The 14,798-nt window shown below is 36.6% G+C and overlaps 1 protein-coding gene across 1 annotated transcript in view; it reads left to right on the top strand.

Moving 5' to 3' along the window:
- Positions 1-14,798, top strand: part of LRGUK (leucine rich repeats and guanylate kinase domain containing) — a 42,125-nt gene that overhangs the window by 27,104 nt on the left and 223 nt on the right. Inside the window, exons 13-17 of the mRNA XM_063155773.1 lie at positions 1,644-1,757; positions 4,074-4,275; positions 6,410-6,517; positions 12,295-12,419; positions 13,389-13,447. Of these exons, the coding sequence (XP_063011843.1) occupies positions 1,644-1,757; positions 4,074-4,275; positions 6,410-6,517; positions 12,295-12,419; positions 13,389-13,447 (608 nt within the window). The remainder of the gene's footprint in view (positions 1-1,643; positions 1,758-4,073; positions 4,276-6,409; positions 6,518-12,294; positions 12,420-13,388; positions 13,448-14,798) is intronic.

Below are 14,798 nucleotides of genomic sequence, written 5' to 3'. Positions count from 1 at the left end.
CCTGATTTATTTTAATATCTTTATATATATTTATATATTTTATATAAATACATATATATATTATTTATTTTTATATATTTTATATATTATTTTTTATGCCCTTATTAATGCTGATTTTGGACTCTCATTAACGCTGATTTTGGGCTCTCAGCGCCCTCATTAATGCTGATTTTGGGCTCTCTCATTAATGCTGATTTTGGGCTCATTAACGCTAATTTTGGGCTCCCAGTGCCCTCATTAATGCTGATTTTGGGCTCATTAACGCTAATTTTGGGCTCTCAGTGCCCTCATTAATGTTGATTTTGGTCTGTCTCATTGAAGCTGATTTGAGGCTCATTAAAGATCATTTTGGGCTCTCTTTGCCCTCATTAACTCTGATTTTGGGCTCTCAGTGCCCTCATTAATGCTGACTTGGGGCTCTCATTGCCTTCATTAACTCTGATTTTGGGCTCATTAATGCCAATTTTGGGCTCTCATTGCCCTCATGAATGCTGATTTTGGGCTCATTAACATTGATTTTGGGCTCTCATTAACCTCTCATTGCCCTCATTAATGCTGATTTTTAGTTCTCTCATTAACGCTGATTTTGGGCCCTCAGTGCCCTCATTAATCCTGATTTTGGGCTCTCATTAACACTGATTTGGGGCTCTCTCATTAACCTCTCATTGCCCTCATGAATGCTGATTTTGGGCTCAATAATGCTGATTTTTGGCCCTCTCATTGCCCTCCTGAATGCTGATTTTCGGCTCATTAACACTGATTTTGGGCTCATTAATGCCAATTTTGGGCTCTCATTGCTCTCATGAATGCTGATTTTGGGCTCATTAACGTCAATTTTGGGTTCTCATTGCCCTCATGAATGCTGATTTTGGGCTCATTAACATTGATTTTGGGCTCTCATTAACCTCTCATTGCCCTCATTAATGCTGAATTTGGGTTCTCTCATTAACGCTGATTTTGGGCTCTCAGTGCCCTCATTAATCCTGATTTTGGGCTCATTAACACTAATTTTGGGCTCTCAATAACGCAGATTTTGGGCTATCTCATTAACCTCTCATTGCCCTCATGAATGCTGATTTTGGGCTCATTAACACTGATTTGGGCTCTCTCATTAACCTCTCATTGCCCTCATTAATGCTGATTTTGGGTTCTCTCATTAACGCTGATTTTGGGCTCTCAGTGCCCTCATTAACGGTGATTTTGGGCTCTCATTAACGCTGATTTTGGGCTCTCATTAACGCTGATTTGGGGCTCTCTCATTAACCTCTCATTGCCCTCATGAATGCTGATTTTGGGCTCAATAATGCTGATTTTTGGCCCTCTCATTGCCCTCATGAATGCTGATTTTGGGCTCATTAACACTGATTTTGGGCTCATTAATGCCAATTTTGGGCTCTCATTGCCCTCATGAATGCTGATTTTGGGCTCATTAATGCCAATTTTGGGCTCTCATTGCCCTCATTACGCTGACTTTGGGCTCATTAATGCCAATTTTGGGCTCTCATTACCCTCATTAACACCGCTTCAAACAGGAAGAACCTTTGCAGTGAGACAAATCAGGGCAGCCCAACGCCATTCATTTCTTTGATGACCTCGTTCCCTTTGGGACGTTCCTTTGCCGTTTTCCTCGCTCCGAATTCCAGGGCAGATTCCTGGCCACCTACAAATACAGCGGGCACAGCTACGGGCTGGCACGGGGCACGCTGGAGTCCATCGCCAGGGAGGGGCTGGCCACGTGTGTGCACATGGAAATCGAGGTGAGAGCTCCTGGGGGGACAAACTCCTCATGGGATTGGGGACAGGACACAGGGAACGGAATATCCGCGGTATCGGGTGGGATATTGGGGGAAATTCCTTCCTGGAAAGGAAAATAAAGAATTGGGACAGGCATGGTGGAGTTGTTCAACAGGAGGATGTGGCACTTGGGGACGTTGGGGGAATGATTTCAGAGCTCCTGGTGGGACAAACTCCTCATGGGACACAGGGAATGGAATATCCGCGGTATCAGGTGGGATATTGGGGAAAATTCCTTCCTGGAAAGGAAAATAAAGAATTGGGACAGGCATTGGTGGAGTTTCCATCCTTGGAGTTGTTCAACAGGAGGATGTGGCACTTGGGGACGTTGGGGGAATGATTTCAGAGAGATTTTCCAGCCTTGGTTTAGTCAGGAAGATCACTTTGCTGGTCATTTTCTTAATTTTTCAGTTTCTGGTCTGTTTTTTCAGCATCAGCAGCACATTCACCTTTGTGTTGGTTTGAAAATGGAGCCGCTGTTTTCTGTGCTTTATTTTCAAGGAGAAAAAGCTCAGCTTCAAATTTGACGAACACTCAATTTCAATGATAAACCCCTGTGTTTCTCTGCTTTATTTTCAAGTGAGAAAAACTGAGCTCCAAATTCCACAAACGCTCCATTTCAAGAATAAACCCCTGTGTTCCTCTGCTTTATTTTTAAGGAGGAAAAACTCAATTCCAAATTGCACAGACACTCAATTTCAAGGAAAAAAACACCGTTCTTTTTGTGCTTAATTTTCAAGGTGAAAAACACCACTTCCAACTTCAACAAATGACTAGTTTCAAGAAAAAAATTGTGTTTTCTCTGCTTTATTTTCAAGGAGAAAAAACTGAGCTCCAAATTTTACAAACATTCATTTTCAAGAATAAACCCCTGTGTTTCTCTGCTGTATTTTCAAGGAGAAAAAAACCCAACTCCAAATTTTACAAACACTCGGTTTCAAGCAAAAAAAAACACAGGTTTTTTTTTTCCGCTTTATTTTCAAGGTGGAAAACTCCATTTCCAACTTCAATAAATGACTAGTTTCAAGAAAAAAAATGTGTTTTCTCTGCTTTATTTTCAAGGAGAAAAAACTGAGCTCCAAATTTTACAAACACTCAGTTTCAAGAAAAAAAAAACACAGGTTTTTTTTCTGCTGTATTTTCAAGGTGGAAAACCTCAGTTCCAACTTCAACAAATGCTCAGCTTCAAGAAAAAAAAACCCTGTTTTCTGTTTTATTTTCAAGGAGAAAAAACCCAACTCCAAATTTTACAAACACTCAGTTTCAAGAATAAACCGCTGTGTTTCTCTGCTTTATTTTTAAGGAGAAAAAACCCAACTCCAAATTTCAAAACCACTCAGTTTCAAGAATAAACCCCTGTGTTTCTGTGCTGTGTTTTCAGGGAGAAAGAACCCAACTCCAAATTTCACAAACACTCGGTTTCAAGCAAAAATCCACTGGTTTTTTTCTGCTGTACTTTCAAGAGAAAAAACTCCACTTCCAACTTCAACAAATGCCTAGTTTCAAGAAAAAAAATGTGTTTTCTTTGCTTTATTTTCAAGGAGAAAAAACCCAACTCCAAATTTCACAAACACTCAGTTTCAAGAAAAAAAAAAAAAACACAGGTTTTTTTTCCGCTTTATTTTCAAGGTGGAATACCTCAGTTCCAACTTCAACAAATGCCTAGTTTCAAGAAAAGAAATGTGTTTTCTCTGCTTTATTTTCAAGGAGAAAAAACTGATCTCCAAATTTCACAAACACTCAGTTTCAGGAATAAACTCCTGTGTTTCTCTGCTGTATTTTCAAGGAGAAAAAACCCAACTTCAAATTTCAAAAACACTCGGTTTCAAGAAAAAAAAAAACACTGTTTTTTTTTCTGCTTTGTTTTCAAGAGAAAAAAAACTTAGCTCCAAATTGGACAAACACTCAGTTTCAATAACAAACCCACTGTTTTCTCTGCTTTATTTTCAAGGAGAATAAACCTAAGCTCCTTGTTCAACAAACCTTTTCTTTTTCAAGAAAAAAACAAACCATTGTTTTTTCTGCTTTATTTTCAAGGAGAAAAATACTCAGCTCCAAATTTAACGAACACTCCATTTCAACAATGAAACCACTGTTTTCTCTGCTTTAATTTCAAGGAGAAAAAACTCCAAATTTCACAAACACTCGGTTTCAAGCAAAAAAAAAACACTGTTTTTTTTTTTTCTGCTGTACTTTCAAGAGGAAAAACTGAGCTCCAAATTCACCAGTTTCCAGTCAAACCCCAATTTTTATTTTTTCCCCCTCTGCTCCGCGCGCAGGGCGTCCGCAGCTTGAAGCGCACGCACTTCAGGCCCAGGTGCGTCCTGCTGGTGCCCAAGGACAAGGAGAAGTACGGGGAGCACCTGAGGAGGACGGGGCTCTTCACGCGGCCCGAGATGGACGAGGCCGTGGCCAGGGTGGACCTGTACCTGCAGGAGTGCCAGGACAGCCCCGGCTTCTACGACGCCATCATCAACACGGGTCGGTTCATTGCTGGTTGATTGCCTCCGGGGGAATTGGGAGTTATCAGGGAGTTTCATTTGAATGTGATATGTATTTTTTTTTTTTTATGCAATGTGGAATTTTAATTTTGGTTTAGTTTTTTGGTTTTGGGTTTCATTTTGTGATTTTCGGCTCTCAGTGCTCTCATTAACGCTGATTTTGGGCTCTCATTGCCCTCATTAATGCTGATTTTGGGCTCTCTCATTAACCTCTCAATGCTCTCATTAATGCTGATCTGGGGCTGTCTCATTAACCTCTCATTGCCCTCATTAACGCTGATTTTGGGCTCTCAGTGCACTCATTATTACTAATTTTGGGCTCATTAACGCTGATTTTGAGCTCTCATTAATGCTGATTTTGAGCTCTCATTGCCCTCATTAACATTGATTTTGGGCTCTCTCTTTAATGCTGATTTTGGGCTCTCATTGCCCTCATTAATGCTGATTTTGAGCTCTCAATTGAAATTGAGAAGTTTGATTAACTTCTCAATGCCCTCATTAATGCTGATTTTTGACTCCCAGTGCCCTCATTAACACTGATTTTGGGCTCTCTCATTAACACTGATTTTGGGCTCTCATTGCCCTCATTAATGCTGATTTTGGGCTCTCTCATTAATGCTGATTTTGGGCTCTCTCATTAACTTCTCAATGCCCTCATTAATGCTGATTTTGGACTCCCAGTGCCCTCATTAACATTGATTTTGGGCTCTCTCATTAATGCTGATTTTGGTCTCTCTCATTAACACTAATTTTGGTCTCTCTCATTAACACTGATTTTGGGCTCTCACTGCCCTCATTAATGCTGATTTTGCGCTCTCTCATTAACCTCTCAATGCTCTCATTAACGCTTAGTTCAGGCTCTTATTAACACTGATTTTGGGCTCTCATTAACTCTGATTTTGGGCTCTCAGTGCACTCATTATTACTAACTTTGGGCTCATTAACGCTGATTTTGAGCTCTCATTAATGCTGATTTTGAGCTCTCATTGCCCTCATTAACATTGATTTTGGGCTCTCTCATTAATGCTGATTTGGGGCTCTCTCATTAACTTCTCCCAGTGCCCTCATTAATGCTGATTTTGGACTCTCTCATTAATGCTGATTTTGGGCACTCTCATTAACCTCTCAATGCTCTCATTAACGCTTAGTTCAGGCTCTCATCAACACTGATTTTGGGCTCTCATTAACTCTGATTTTGGGCTCTCAGTGCACTTATTATTGCTAATTTTGGGCTCATTAACGCTGATTTTGGGCTCTCATTAATGCTGATTTTGGGCTCTCTCATTAGCTTCTCAGTGCCCTCATTAATGCTGATTTTGGACTCCCAGTGCCCTCATTAACATTGATTTTGGGCTCTCTCATTAATGCTGATTTTGGTCTCTCTCATTAACACTAATTTTGGTCTCTCTCATTAACACTGATTTTGGGCTCTCATTGCCCTCATTAATGCTGATTTTGGGCTCTCTCATTAACCTCTCAATGCTCTCATTAACGCTTAGTTCAGGCTCTTATTAACACTGATTTTGGGCTCTCATTAACTCTGGTTTTGGGCTCTCAGTGCACTCATTATTGCTAATTTTGGGGTCATTAACGCTGATTTTGGGCTCTCATTAATGCTGATTTTGGGCTCTCTTTAATGCTGATTTTGAGCTCTCATTGCCCTCATTAATGCTGATTTTGGGCTCTCTCATTAATGCTGATTTGGGGCTCTCTCATTAACTTCTCAATGCCCTCATTAATGCTGATTTTGGACTCCCAGTGCCCTCATTAACACTGATTTTGGGCTCTCATTAACTCTGGTTTTGGGCTCTCAGTGCACTCATTATTGCTGATTTTGGGCTCATTAACGCTGATTTTGGGCTAACAGGAAAATATTTATCAGAGCCTGAATTTCAGCTTTTTTTGAATGTCCTGATTGTGAAGATGAAGGTTTTTCTCCCCCAAGAGACATTAAAAATGCATTTCTGTGCCAAACGATATTTCTGTATTTCCTGGCTAAGCTAAAAACATATTTCTGTGTGTCAAATTTTGCGTGATTTGTGTCTTTGCGCTGATGAAAAGTTGATTTTTGTTCTGGTTCTTTTCTCCGTGCCGTGAAATTTCCCTGTCTGCAGATGAGCTGGAGGAGGCGCTCACAGACCTGGCGCTGATTGTCAAGGTCTACCTGGGCATGGAGCCTCCAGACGTTCTGGAGAACTTCGAGGGCTTCAGGGGCAGGACAGGTAAAGTTTCATCAGCAGCACATTCCTGGTTATTGGTAATGGATTATTTCCTGGTTATTGGTAATTGATTATTTCCTGGTTATTGGTAATGGATTATTTCCTGGTTATTGGTAATGGATTATTTCCTGGTTATTGGTAATTGATTATTTCCTGGTTATTGGTAATTGATAGATTTCCTGGTTATTGGTAATTGATTGATTTCCTGGTTATTGGTAATTGATAGATTTCCTGTTTATTGGTAATTGATAGATTTCCTGGTTATTGGTAATTGATAGATTTCCTGGTTATTGGTAATTGATTTATTTCCTGGTTATTGGGAATTCATTTATTTCCTGTTTATTGGTAATTGATTGATTTCCTGGTTATTGGTAATGGATTATTTCCTGGTTATTGGTAATTGATTGATTTCCTGGTTATTGGTAATTGATTATTTCCTGTTTATTGGTAATTGATTGATTTCCTGGTTATTGGTAATTGATAGATTTCCTGGTTATTGGTAATTGATTGATTTCCTGGTTATTGGTAATGGATTGACTTCCTGGTTATTGGTAATTGATCGATTTCCTGGTTATTGGTAATGGATTATTTCCTGTTTATTGGTAATTGATTGATTTCCTGGTTATTGGTAATTGATCGATTTCCTGTTTATTGGTAATTGATTGATTTCCTGGTTATTGGTAATTGATTGATTTCCTGGTTATTGGTAATTGATAGATTTCCTGTTTATTGGTAATGGATTGAAATTCCTAAATTAACACAGCAAAAACAAACTAAATTTCCATAACTGAATTTATTTATTAAATAAATTTAGTTATGGAAATTCCTAAATTAACACAGCAAAACCAAACAAAAACCAAATTCTTAAGTTTATTAAATTCTGTAAATTCCTAAATTAACACAGCAAAACCAAACAAAAACCAAATTCTTACGTTTATTAAATTCTGTAAATTCCTGAATTAACACAGCAAAAACGAACCAAAACCAAATTCCTAAATGCATTAAATAAATTCAATTATGGAAATCCCTAAATTAACACAGCAAAAACAAAGCAAAACCAAATTCCTAAATTTCTTTAATTATGTAAATTCTTAAATTAACACAGCATAACCAAACCAAAAACAATTTCCTAAATTTATTCAGTTATGGGAATTCCTAAATCAACACACCAAAACCAAACTAAAAACTAATTTATTAAATGTATTAAATTACGGAAATTCCTAAATCGACATAGCACAAACAAACAGAAACCAAATTCCTACATTTATTAAATTTATTCAATTCTCTAAATTCCTAAAGAAACACAGCAAAACCAAACAAAAACCAAATTCCTAAAATTATTAAATTATGGAAACTCCTAAATTAGCACAGCAAAAACGAACAAAACCCAAATTCCTAAATGTATTAAATTATGGAAATTCCTAAATTAACACAGCAAAAACAAACCAAAACCCAAATTATTAAATTTAATAAATTATGTAAATTTCTAAATTAACACAGCAAAAACAAAGCAGAAACAAACTCCTAAATTTATTAAATTATGGGAATTCCTAAATCAACATACCAAAACCAAACCAAAAACAAATTTATTAAATGTATTAAATTATGGAAATTCCTAAAGCAACACAGCAAAACCAAACCAGAAACAAATTCCTAAATTTTTTAAATCATGGAAATTCCTAAAGTAACATAGCAAGAACAAACCAAGACCAAATTCTTAAATTTATTAAATTCTGTAAATTCTTAAATTAACACAGCAAAAACAAACTAAAAGGAAATTCCTAAATTTGTTAAATTATGTAGATTCCTAAAGTAACACAGCAAAAACAAAGCAGAAAAAAAATCCTAAATTTATTCAATTATGGGAATTCCTAAATCAACACAGCAAAACCAAACCAAAAATAAATTTATTAAATTTATTAAATTATGGAAATTCCTAAAGTAACACAGCAAAAACAAACTGAAAACAAATACGTAAATTTGTTCAATTATGGAAATTGTTAAAATAACACAGCAAAAACAAACCAAAAAGAAAATCCTAAATTTGTTAAATGTATTAAATTATGGAAATTCCTAAATCAACACAGCAAAACCAAACCAAAAACAAATTCCTAAATTTTTTAAATCATGGAAATTCCTAAAATAACACAGCAAAAACAAACAAAACCAAATTCCTACATTTATTTAATTTATTAAATCATGAAAATTCCTAAATTAACACAGCAAAACCAAAGCAAGACCAAATTCCTAAATTTATTAAATAAATTAAATTATGGAAATTCTTAAACTAACACAGCAAAAACGAACAAAACTTAAATTCCTAACTTTATTCAATTATGGAAATTCCTAAATCAACACAGCAAAATCAAACCAAAAAGAAATTTACTAAATTTATTAAATTATGGGAATTTCTAAATTAGCACAGCAAGATCAAACCAAAAACAAATTCCTACATTTATTTAACTTATTAAATCATGTGAATTCCTAAATTAGCACAGCAAAAATAAGCAACAACAAATTCCTAAATTTGTTACATTTATTACGTTTATTAAATTAAGGAAATTCCTAAATTAGCACAGCAAAAACACATTCCTAAATGTATTAAATCTATTTATTTTCTTAAATTATGTAAATTCCTAAATGAACACAGCAAAAACAAACCAAAACCAAATTCCTAAATTGATTGCATCAATTCAATTATTGAAATTCCTTGAATTGAAATTGAAATTAAAAAAAAAAACAAACCCCAAAACCCCCCAAAAACCCCAAACTTTCAGGCAGATCAATTCCTTGATCCTGCAGCCACAGAATTGGCTCCGGGAGGAAAAGAGAGGGAGAAGAACTTTACTGGAATAAAACAAAAATAAATAACAAAAAGGGAGTGTGCAATATTAATTTCAAAGGTCATTTTTAGGATTTTTCCCCTCTAACCCAGGAATTCCCAGAGGTTTGGGGTTGGTTCCATTTTGGATCCATCGGAACAGGATCGGCTCCCTCGGGAGCACAGAGCCAATAGCCACATATAGATACATGCAAATAAAAGCAGCTGGAAAAAGGGCAAAATATCTGAAATTTTTAATAAAGGACAGTGCAATATTCATCAGCTCATCATTTCCTGTCATTTTAGATCCTAGAAAAATGAATAATATTAATTTCCCAGCGGACACAGGAAAAGCTTCTGTACACATTGTGGCTTCTCAGAGCTGCTGCGGCAGCGAGGGCTCGGCTGAAAAATCTTATTTAGCTTTAAATTAAGTAGATTTTGTTTTAATTTCCAGAACTTCCACGCTCATCTGGAATGAAAAATGTGATTTCCTTGCCTTATTTGCTCTAATATTGTATTTGCTTGCGTTAAAAACTCTGGGGATGTTTTGTCTCGAAGGCAACAAACCCTGGAGAGATTGTTGGAAAAGAAGAGAAAAAGCCCAAGGATTAAAAGGAAAAGACTTTTATATAATCCTGGTATTTTTGGAGATAGATTTAAGTATCTGAATCTCCTTTAAAGGACTTTTTATCCCTCAGCAGCTCTTTCTTGTCACTACAGAAACTTCATTAACAATGCAAGATTTTGGCAATTCTGCTGCTCATAAAGTAACTTTTAAATTTACTACGCACCATTAAATTCACTTAAAACCCCATTTATAGGGGTTTAAACAAATTTAAAGAGATCCTCTTTAAATTGTGGGAAATGATTTATTTTCCAAACCTTGCCCCAAGGTTGTCTTTAAAAGGGAGGTTTTTAGTGAGAAGATTGCTTGTGGGAGATTATGAGAGGTTTATAATTTTTTTTTTAATTAATGAACTTCTGGGCAAGATCTTTTGCTGGTGTACAGTAAAAAAAATATCCAGGGAGAACATTTTCACTGAGGGTTGTCCTTCCCACCCAGATTCCTCCCAGAACGTTTCCATTGAGGATTGTCCTTCCCACCCAGGTTCCTCCCTGTTGGTGTGGAGAACGTTTCCATTGAGGATTGTCCTTCCCGCCCAGGTTCCTCCATGTTTATTTCAGAACATTTCCATTGAGGGTTGTCCTTCCCACCCAGGTTCCTCCCTGTTTATTTAAGAATGTTTTCATGAGGATTGTCCTTCCCACCCAGGTCCCTCCCTGTTTGTCTGGAGAACGTTTCCATGGAGGATTGTCCTTCCCACCCAGGTTCCTCCCTGTTTACGTTCAGAACATTTCCATTGAGGATTGTCCTTCCCCCCCAGGTTCCTCCCTGTTTATGTTCAGAAGGTTTTCATTGAGGGTTGTCCTTCCCACCCAGGTTCCTCCCTGATGGTGTTCAGAACGTTTCCATTGAGGATTGTCCTTCCCACCCAGGTTCCTCCCAGAACGTTTCCATTGAGGATTGTCCTTCCCACCCACGTCCCTCCCTGTTGGTGTAGAGAACGTTTCCATTGAGGATTGTCCTTCCCACCCACGTCCCTCCCCCTTGGTGTGGAGAATGTTTTCCTTGGGGATTGTCCTTCCCACCCAGGTTTATGTTCAGAACGTTTCCATTGAGGATTGTCCTTCCCGCCCAGGTTCCTCCATGTTTATTTCAGAACATTTCCATTGAGGATTGTCCTTCCCACCCAGGTTCCTCCCTGTTTATTTCAGAACGTTTCCATTGAGGGTTGTCCTTCCCACCCAGGTTCCTCCCTGTTTGTCTGGAGAACGTTTCCATTGAGGATTGTCCTTCCCACCCAGGTTCCTCCCTGTTTATTTCAGAACGTTTCCATTGAGGATTGTCCTTCCCCCCAGGTTCCTCCCTGAACGTTTCCATTGAGGATTGTCCTTCCCCCCCAGGTTGCTCCCTGTTTATGTTCAGAACGTTTCCATTGAGGATTGTCCTTCCCACCCAGGTTCCTCCCTGTTTGTCTGGAGAACGTTTCCATTGAGGATTGTCCTTCCCACCCAGGTTCCTCCCTGTTGGTGTTCAGAACGTTTCCATTGAGGATTGTCCTTCCACCCAGGTTCCTCCCTGTTTATTTAAGAATGTTTTCATGAGGATTGTCCTTCCCACCCAGGTTCCTCCCTGTTGGTGTGGAGAACGTTTCCATTGAGGATTGTCCTTCCCACCCACGTCCCTCCCCCTTGGTGTGGAGAACGTTTTCCTTGGGGATTGTCCTTCCCACCCAGGTTCCTCCCTGTTGGTGTTCAGAACGTTTCCATTGAGGATTGTCCTTCCCGCCCAGGTTCCTCCATGTTTATTTAAGAATGTTTCCATTGAGGATTGTCCTTCCCCCCCAGGTTCCTCCCTGAACGTTTCCAATGAGGATTGTCCTTCCCCCCCAGGTTCCTCCCTGAATGTTTCCAGTGAGGGTTGTCCTTCCCACCCAGGTTCCTCCCTGTTTGTCTGGAGAACGTTTCCATTGAGGATTGTCCTTCCCACCCAGGTTCCTCCCTGAACGTTTCCATTGAGGATTGTCCTTCCCACCCAGGTTCCTCCCTGAATGTTTCCAATGAGGGTTGTCCTTCCCACCCAGGTTCCTCCCTGTTTACGTTCAGAACGTTTCCATTGAGGATTGTCCTTCCCACCCAGGTTCCTCCCTGTTTGTCTGGAGAACGTTTCCATTGAGGATTGTCCTTCCCACCCAGGTTCCTCCCTGAACGTTTCCACTGAGGGTTGTCCTTCCCACCCAGGTTCCTCCCTGTTTATTTAAGAATGTTTTCATGAGGATTGTCCTTCCCACCCAGGTTCCTCCCTGAACGTTTCCATTGAGGATTGTCCTTCCCCCCCAGGTTCCTCCATGTTTATTTCAGAACATTTCCATTGAGGGTTGTCCTTCCCACCCAGGTTCCAGGACCCAGCTGATCCCGGAGGAAAGGGCGGCTCCGTCCTACGGGGACCTCCTGCACATCTCCACCCACAACTACCCCCGGGGCCTCCTGGACATGCTGACGGCAACGCCGGGCTCTGTGGTGAGGAGCACAGAGATATTAATTGTTTAATTGATAATTGATATCAGAGTTATCAGCTGCTACCAAAGAAGGATGGAATTTTTAATATATTTATATATATATATATATAAATTTTTTAATTAATATTTATTTATAAATAAATATTTATTTCATTTCTATTTGTGTGGCTATTTTATTTATATTAATGTGAATCTTTTATTTATATTTATTTTATTCATATTTATTGAGCAGTTTAATTTGCTCTGTCTCAGCCCATTAAACTGACATTAATTGATAAATTGATAATTGATATCAGAGGTATCAGCTGATACCAAAGCAGGATGGTATTTTTAATATAATTATATATATATATTTATATTTATATTTATATATTTATATTTATATTTATATATTTATAAATATATATTTATTTATATTTATGTGGCTGTTTTATTTCTATTTATTTTATTTATTTTTATTTATATTTATGTGACCATTTAATTTTTATTTATTTAATTTCTCTTTATTTTTATTTCTATTTCTGTGACTTTTTATTTCTATTTGTTGAGCAGGGTAATTTCCTGTGTCTCAGCCCATTAAATTGACATTTATTGATAAGTGATAATTTATAATTTATATCAGTGGTATCAGCTGATACCAAAGCAAGATGAAATTATTAATATTATGAAATATATATATATATTTAAATTATTTTATTTCTATTTATTTATAAATATATATTTCTTTTATTTCTATTTACATGAATATTTTATTTCTATGTATTTAATTTCTGTTTATTGAGTGATTTCATTTGATCAATAAATTTATTTAATTTAATTTATTATTTATCCACCTCATTCATCCTGCTGTTTCCCCAGGATATTTAAATTTAAACCCTCAGGAAAAAGGAGGATCCAAATCATTAAAATCAGCAGAAATAATTAAAAATTATGGATTAAAATTATAATTTTTTATTTCTTTTTTCCCCAGGAAGAAGCTTCTCTGCACAGACGTTTCTCTGCAGCTCGGCAGGTGCTTCTGTCCCACAGGTAACCTGGGAAATTTCATTTAATTCCAATTTAATCCAATTTATTCCAATTTAATCCCAATTTAATTCCAATTCAATTCAATTTAATTCTAATTTAATTCCACTTTAAATCCAATTTAAATCCAATTTAATCCAATTTAATCCCAATTTAATTCCAATTTAATTCCAATTAAATCCAATTTATTTCCAGTTTATTTCCAATTTAATCCAATTTATTCCAATTTAATCCAAATTTAGTCCAATTTAATCCAATTTAATTCCAATTTCATTCCAATTTATTCCAATTTAATCCAATTTAATTCCTATTCTTTAAATCAAGAGTTAAACCAGAATTATATCAGAATCAAATAATTATTTAAACACCCATTAAATCGAGAGTTAAATCAAGAATTAAATCAATAATTGAATTAAGAGTTAAATCCAGAAATAAATCAAGAGTTAAATTAAGAATTAAATCAGAATTAAATCAAGAATTAAATCTGAATTAAGAACGAAATCAAGAATTAAATCAGGATTAAATAATTTCTGATTGACCTCACCTCTCTTGGGCTGCGCTAAATAATTTTTTTAAATAATCTCAATTTCTGATTAACCTCACCCCATTTGGGCTGTGCTAAATAGAAAAAATTATTCTCAATTCCTGATTAACCTCACCCCACTTCAGCTATGCTAAATAAAAAATAAATCTCAATTTCTGATTAATCTCACCCCACATGGACTGTGTTAAATTTAAAAAAAAAACCTCAATTTTTGATTAAACTCATCCCATTTGGGTTGTGATAAATAGAAAAGAAAAAAATCTCAATTTCTGATTGATCTCACCCCACAAAAATCTCAATTTCTGATTAAATTCACCCTAACTGGTCTGTGCTAAATAAAAAAAAAAACAAAACTCAATTTCTGATTAAACTCACCCCATTTGGGTTGTGATATATAGAAAAAAAAATCTCAATTTCTGATTAAACTCACCCCATTTGGGTTGTGATAAATAGAAAAAAAAATCTCAATTTCTGATTAAACTCACCCCATTTGGGTTTTGATAAATAGAAAAAAAAATCTCAATTTCTGATTGATCTCACCCGACTTGGGCTGTGCTAAATAAAAAAAAAATCTAAATATCTGATTAAATTCACCCCACTTGTGCTGTGCTAAAGAGAAAAAATTCTCAATTTCTGATTGACTTCACCTCATTTGGGCTGTGCTAAATAAAAAAAAAAATAAATCTCAGTTTTTGATTAAACTCACCCTACTTGAGTTGTGTTAAATAAAAAAAAAAATCTAAATTTCTGATTCAACTCACCCAACATGGGCTGTGATAAATAAAAAAAGAAATCTCAGTTTCTGATTAAAGT

Source organism: Melospiza melodia, chromosome 4, assembly GCF_035770615.1.
Source record: "Melospiza melodia melodia isolate bMelMel2 chromosome 4, bMelMel2.pri, whole genome shotgun sequence".
NCBI lineage: Eukaryota > Metazoa > Chordata > Aves > Passeriformes > Passerellidae > Melospiza > Melospiza melodia.
Note: the sequence above shows the minus strand (reverse complement) of the source record. Positions and strands in the feature narration are given on the sequence as shown.